Source organism: Natrix helvetica, assembly GCF_964273705.1.
Source record: "Natrix helvetica genome assembly, chromosome: 2".
Lineage (NCBI taxonomy): Eukaryota > Metazoa > Chordata > Lepidosauria > Squamata > Natricidae > Natrix > Natrix helvetica.
In genome coordinates, this window is record NC_138552.1 from 70822420 (window position 1) to 70829478 (window position 7059).

At 43.1% G+C, this 7059-nt stretch overlaps 1 protein-coding gene across 3 annotated transcripts in view; it reads right to left on the minus strand.

Moving 5' to 3' along the window:
* Positions 1-5108, minus strand: part of VPS13A (vacuolar protein sorting 13 homolog A) — a 138276-nt gene extending 133168 nt beyond the window's left edge. For 2 of the 3 annotated variants that reach the window (XM_081942022.1, XM_081942021.1), the window contains exon 1: positions 4752-5106. In XM_081942022.1, coding sequence (XP_081798148.1) covers positions 4752-4851 — 100 coding nt within the window. In that variant the 5' untranslated portion in view covers positions 4852-5106. Of the gene's footprint in view, positions 1-4751 lie in introns of all 3 variants that reach the window. The other variant, XM_081942023.1, reaches the window with a different exon arrangement.
* Positions 5109-7059: the final 1951 nt, after the last annotated feature.

Genomic DNA, 7059 nt, shown 5'->3' on the forward strand with positions numbered 1-7059 from the left:
AATATTTCACTATCTTCCCCGCAGCAAATTTAAATTCACCTCTTCCTCTCAAGCAACCTGAAATGCTTCCTCCCAATAGAAGTAGTCCTCAAGTTAACAACAGTTCATTTAGTGACCATTTGAAGTTACAACAGCATTGAAAAGAATGATTTATGGCACTTACAATTGTTGTAGCATTCCCATGGTCATATGATCAAAATTCAGATGCTTGGCAACCGACTGATATTTATGATTGCAATATCTTGAGGTCATGTGGTCACCTTTTGTAACCTTCTGACAAGCAAACTCAATGGGGAAGCCAAATTCACTTAACAAACTTGTTACTAACTTAACAACTGTAGTGATTCACTTAACAACTGTATCAAGAAATGTCGTAAAATGGGGCAAAACTCACTTAACAAATGTATCACTTAGCAGCAGAAATGTTGGGATCAATTGTGGTTGTAATTTGAGGACTACTTGTACTTTAATAGTAGGCTGCCAAAAGGATGTATGTAGGGCAGAATAGGTTCTCAGAGTAGGAAACTCCCAAATGGCTTCAATTTGGTTCACATGGACATTGGAAATTGCTCTGAAAAAGTACCTTTATTTTGCTGACATTATTTATTTAGCATAAGAAAGAAAATAAACCTAACATATTAAAAAATTGTAGAATAATAGGGCTGCAAGACATCTTGGAATACTTCTACTTCAATTACCTACCCAGGGCATACATCCTTTAAGAAACATTGATATGAGAGATCACTTCCGGTTTCTGAAGATGACGGACGTTGGTCCGCTGCTCGCTTCTCCGGTGGGCTCCTTTTAGGAGCACAGGCGATATTGGATGGACCACTTGCCGGGGGTTCCACCTGCTTGCTGGAATCCCCGGATCGGCGGCAGCCATGGGGGGGTTTCCAGCTTCGCCTCAGGAGCCGGGGAGCGTGGGGGGTACATAGCAGCACCTTCGCTGAATGGATTCCTGAAGGAAGTAACTAATTAGAAGTAGCGGCTGAAGTGCTGGAGGTGAGAAGTTTGCTCCAATCTCCCTAACCCCTTTTAATTGATGAACAGCAGCCTTTTGTAAGTTGTGGATTCAATCTATTTGAAGTTGGAAGATTGGAGGGTTTTTTTTTCACCCCTCTCAGGCAAAGCGGCATTTGGACTATCTCTCAATCTCGGAATGGAGAGAGAGAGAAAAAAAAGTTGAATTAGTCACTTGTACTAACTATGTGAAAAGATTTATATTACAATTGCAAGAGGCGATTGCTGAGTTGTTTTAAAAACTTTATGGAAATTTTTGATGTTCTGCTCCCTGGTTCCCTGTGAAAGGGGGAGCTAAGATGGCCTGCTTCCATCTTCTTCTTCGCACTTATAAATGAAGTCTGCCTTTTGAAACTACCTTGAAGAAAGTCTGGCTTTATATTACTATTCCCCCTGAAGGACTCCTGGAGCTTCTCCTGTTATGTGGTCTTTCTGGATTTGGATTAATTGGTTTTTTTTTCTTGTGACTTCTTGGCTTGGAACTGTGACTGAGGATTAACTTTCACTTTTGGATTTGCCTGTCTTCTCGGATTTGCTCGGCTGCACGCCTCACAGAAGCCATTTCTTTTGCAAAATATTTACAGTCATCTCTGAACTCAAGACAAATGGGGCCCAGAAAACCACCTTCAGGCAAGGCAGCGTCGGCACCTACATCTTCTACATCCAGCCCAACGACTCAACAGACAAAAAATTCATCATTCTCACAACAAGAAGGGACTGGAGAGAACTCAAAAGACTTATCTGTTATACAAATGTTCCAGGCTCTTATGCAGGGACAAAATGAATTGAAAAAAGAGGTGGCAGATTTTAGAGAACAGCTCAAAGGTGTACAGCAGCAAACAACAGAAAATAAACAGAGAATTGGTGTGCTGGAAAAGGGTGCGGCCGGGCTGGGGGAGGAGGTTAAGGCAGTCCAGAAGGGGAATACAGAATTGGAAAATTTTATGGTAAAGATAGAACTTGAAAGAATGTCCTTCTTTCTCAGATTCCAGAACCTACCGGAGACAGAAGATGAAGATCTTAAGGATATCGTGAGTACAATCTTAGCAGAATACATTAAGAGAGATAAGGAACAGTTGTGGTGGAATATGGAGCTGGTTTACAGGATTAACTCAGCATATGCCAGAACACATAATGTTCCAAGGGAAGTCCACATTAAATTTCTTAGGAAGACCATGAGGGATGAGGTTTTGGGAGCCCAAAGGGGGGGACCACTAAAATATAAAGATAAAGAAATTGCCATTCTTAAACAAATTCCAAAAAAAAAATAAGAGATAAGATGAGGAAGTATTCCTCCTTATCAAAGAAATTATATAATAAAGGAGTTTGGTTTAGATGGTTATTGCCAGAAGGAATGTTGATCTTCTGGGAGGGAAATAGAATTAGAATACATACAGTTGTGGAGGCAGAGGCCTTCATTAAAAAAATAGTGCCCTCCTAGAGGACGAAAATATAAGAGGTAGTGAAAAAGGTGACAATATACAAGACATGAGGGAGGGAGGGGCTGCTGCTCCGCCTGGGGACAGGGGGAGGGAACAATATTGGGAAGACTCAGGTCACAAAAATAAATGTATTTGAAATATCATTGTAATTGTTGATACATTAGAAAGTGGCAAAAGAGATGATTGAACACATGCTGGATACAATGTATAATAAGATGCTGTTTCTGCTTATCTTTTATCTTTTGTTTTTTCTTTTCTGTAAAAGTTGTGAGAATTGGAGAGATTTCTACTTCTAGCACGATGGAATTGCCAAAATTTTCTGTATATCCACTTACCCTTTCCCATAAATTTTAAAAAATCAATAAAATTATTTTAAATAAGAAACATTCTTATGTGAGAACTGTTTAAATCTGTGAAGGCAAACCTATGGCATGCGTGCCAGAAGTGACACACAGAGCCCTCTCTGTGGACACATGTGCCATCGCCAGCTGCTCTCCTGGTTTCCTATTTCTTATTTCCTCTGTAATTGTTTTGGACCAAAAAAGAGAAAATTGATAAAATCAATGGCCTAGCATCAGAAAATATTTCACCCATCTATGGATTATCAACCAAAGGCCAAATATGTTGAACAATGCAAACAATTCAGCAACTCCAAGGTATTCATATCCTAAAATGAGTAATTACTGTGTTCAGAGAATTACACATATATATTCCATGTGGTACATACTCAATTTCTTAAAGCACCTTGCCAAAACTACATCTGGCTTGAATTACTACCTCAGTAACAAATTGGGAGTTCAATGAAAGAATTGTGATTGAAAACAACTCAAATTGCAGAGACATACAGGTAGTCCTCAACTTACAACCACAGCTGAGCCCAAAACTTCTATTGTTAATTTCTGTTGTTAGACATTTGCTAAGTCAGCTTTGCCCCACTTTACGATTTTTCTTGTCACAGTTGTTCAGTGAATCACTGCAGTTGGTAAGTTAGTTAGTAACCTGGTTGTTACATGAATCTGGCTTCCTTATTGACTTTGCTTGACAGCAGGTTGAAAAAGGTGCTGACTCCGGGACACAGCAAAGATCATAAATAGAACCAGTTGCCAAGCATCTGAACTTTGATCACATGATCATGGGGGTGCTACAAAAGTTGTAACTATGAAAAACGATTGTCACTTCTTTCAGTGACTTTGAACAGTCACAACAAAACTGCTGTAAGCTGAGAACTACCTGTATTAGGTATAACATGCACGTTTCTTATCATTATTCTTGAATGACAATAAAATAAAATTGTCACTGCAAGATTTTGTCCCATTGCCTACTCTCTGAAAAAGCAATCCATAGGCTCCCATTCTACAAGGATCTACCAGTTTTTGCCTATGGAGATTCTCAATCATCCAGATTATAGTTGTGCCAAAGGTGCTTTTTCAAGAGGCAACTGGATTTCCTGGGTTTTTTTGTCTTTTCTTCCCTCCCCCTTCTCATTCAAGAAGCTTCTTCAAAAGCACCTTTGAGACTACAAGTCTTTGACAACATGGTCCACTCCCAGGACTGGAGTTTGATTATCTGCTGATTTTCTGCAAGGGAATGTGTATTTACTCCTGTTGCACGTTGTTATCTTTTTGTTTTCTTTAATTATGTAAGTGATAAGTGTCATTCGGGAATCAGGCACCTTTTAAAATTAAATATGAATGAACATGCCAATAATGCATCTAAGCAAAGCAGCGTATTAACCGAAGGCCACAGTATTAAGTTCCAATGCAGTACTTAGGTTCCCACACCCACTCAAACAAAATCACCACAAACGGAACGAGAGACGCAGTACACGGGGGGAAAACACTATTTTTACACCTCGTTTAACACAACTGCCTCTTTATTCTCGAGCACACTGGAACGAGGCCTTAACTTCTCTCCTACAGTCTCCCCTTAAAGGACAGTCACTTCCAAAAAAAGAGCAAACACGGGAGAAGTCAAGGCATGACAGGTGACGAGAAGGCCTGGCCGTGCTGGAAGGAAAACAACTCTAAGCAATTCAGCTAGAGACCGCTCGCGGGGCTTCGCTCGCCGAGGACGAACGAGAGTCCGCCCCGGTTCTTCGTCTCTCGGGCAGGACCGCGCTCGCCAGCGACACAGACCACGCGGGCGAGCAGGCGCACCAGGAGACTAGCCGCCGCGCCCTGCGAAGGGGAGAAGCCCGGCCACCGCCTCCTGAACAGAAAGGGGATTTCTGAATTTAAGGGGGTTTGGACGAGGCCGGGCTGGGCTCCAATCCGGTCTCTGGCTTACCTCCCCAAATGCCCAGCTGGAGCTGGGAACTATCCAAGTTCACCACATAATCGCCCAGGAACCGGTTCAGAACGTCCACTACCACCGATTCGAAGACCATCCTTGAAAGCGGGAGGACTCGCTCGCTCCCCTTTCCGCCAGTTCTAAATGTCGCCTGACAGGGGGGGGGAAACACCCCCAAACCTCGGGAAGTTCCCCGCTCCCGCTGGCCAATCCACCCTCTCTCTTCCAAACAGGGTGGCGCCGCGGCCCTCGCCTCGGCGTGTTCTGCTGTACTGTACTCCCGACTCACCTAGCTTAGCGCGCAGGCGCGGAAGAGAATGCGATGACGCCGCGCCTTTGGGAAGGCTCGGGTCGCGCGCGCGCCTTCAGCGGGTGGAAGGGCTGGGTTCTTCTTGTGAGACTGGCGGTTAAAACTGCTCCTCCAGCAGCAGTGGGGGGGGGGGGGCTGTGAACCCCTAAACGTAGCGATGGAGTTGTTTTCCCCGCTTCTCGCTGGCTTTGCCACCTTCCTTCTCCGCGGCCCGCTGAATGGGCCCGTGGGTGAACAGCTTCACAAGAGCCGAAGGTCCTGTCCCACCCGACATGAGCGCACGGAGACCCTCGGCCGGTCTGTCATGCTGTGTAGAAACTGAGCTGCTGCCTCCGTAAAAAATTGCAGGGAAGCTGAAATTTTGGAATGTGATTCTAAGGGGAAGAGAGTCTACTCCGCTTGAGCTACTTTCTTATGTAAATAAGGATTGAACAGCGTACGAAAGAGGTTGTGGATTGTAATCCTTTCATGCTGGGGCAGGGCGTGATTTTGCAGCTACTTCATAGATGCACGTTTTTTTCTACAGTATTAGTATTGTTAATAGGATTCTTTTTTAAATCATCTGGATTAATAAACAATCTTAATCTTGCCGACTGCTGGAAATACTCCAGAAAATGTGTTTTAAATTAGTAATAATCTTTATAGCATTAGCTGGCTGGCTGATCTGCTGAAAGAGGGAGGCACGCTTTGTTCAGAATAGTTTGTGGAATTGAAACAAGTGGTTCTCAAGCATTGACACACCTATCAAAAGTAGCTTACAGTGCAGTTTAACATTATGTCCTGACTACATCCTTGTGTTTCCCCCCAAAATGAATTGTCATTGCCCTGATCTCATTCCCAGTAATGAGTGGAATATCTTTAATCATTAGTTGTGCTAGCTATAAAGTGGCATTTTCCTCATAAGTCCATAGTATTTCAACCATAGTTACAAAGCGTGCAAATTAGTATTGCTTATTATCCATTATTTTGAAATCAGCAACCTATAGTGGGGAACAAAAATGAATTTGGGAAGTGGCACATCTCTCCAGTGTTCACAAGACAGACACCTCTTGCATTCCTGACAACAGCAGAGGTCCAGCAACACTTGGTTTCTGGCTTTGTCATGCCTAAAGTACCATGAACAACACATGGACTTACTTCGGAACAGTTTCTTTATTGTTGCTCATCTATAATCTTGCTAGACTACAGCAATTACCTGCAATAATTATAGATATAGTTGTAGTCCTTGACTTATTATCAAAATTGATCCAGAGGTGGGCTTCACTTACCTTTAAACAACCGATTTGCTGGTTGTGAGCATGCGCACATGTGCACATGCGCTTCACTTGCACACACCTCTTCGGGGCTGAAACAGCTTCAAACATGCAGCTAATCAACTCAGGCAGCTCCAGTGAGTACAGCAGGTGCGGTGCGGAACTCAGCTGGGCCATGTGGGCAGGGGGAACAAGCCAGAAAGTTAGTTATAAATGGAAAGGATAGCGCAAGTGTAGGTGGATCGGCCCAGCCATGAACACAACTACCAGTTCACCCGAACCGGTCAGACTAGGCAGCAGCCCACCATTGAATTGATCCCAAAGTTTCTTTTGCTAAGCAAGGCAGTTAAGTGAGTTTTGCCCCATTTTATAACCTTTCTTGTCACAGTTGTTAAGTGAATCATTGCAATTGTTAAATTAGTAACACGGTTGTAAAGTGAATCTGATTCCCTCATTGACTTTGCTTGCCAGGAGGTCACAAAGGTGACCAACATGACCCCGGGACACTGCAACCATCATCAATATGAATAAGTTGCCAAGTGCTTGAATTTTTATCACATGGGCATGGGAATGGTGCAATGGTTATAAGTGTGAAAAGCAGTCATAACTCATTTCTTTCAGTGCCATTGTAACTTCATACTGTCACTAAACTAATAATTGTAAGATAAGGACCACCTGTATTTCACAAATTGCTAGGGAAGATACAAACTTGCTCTCTTCCTGCCTACATTCCAAACTCTGC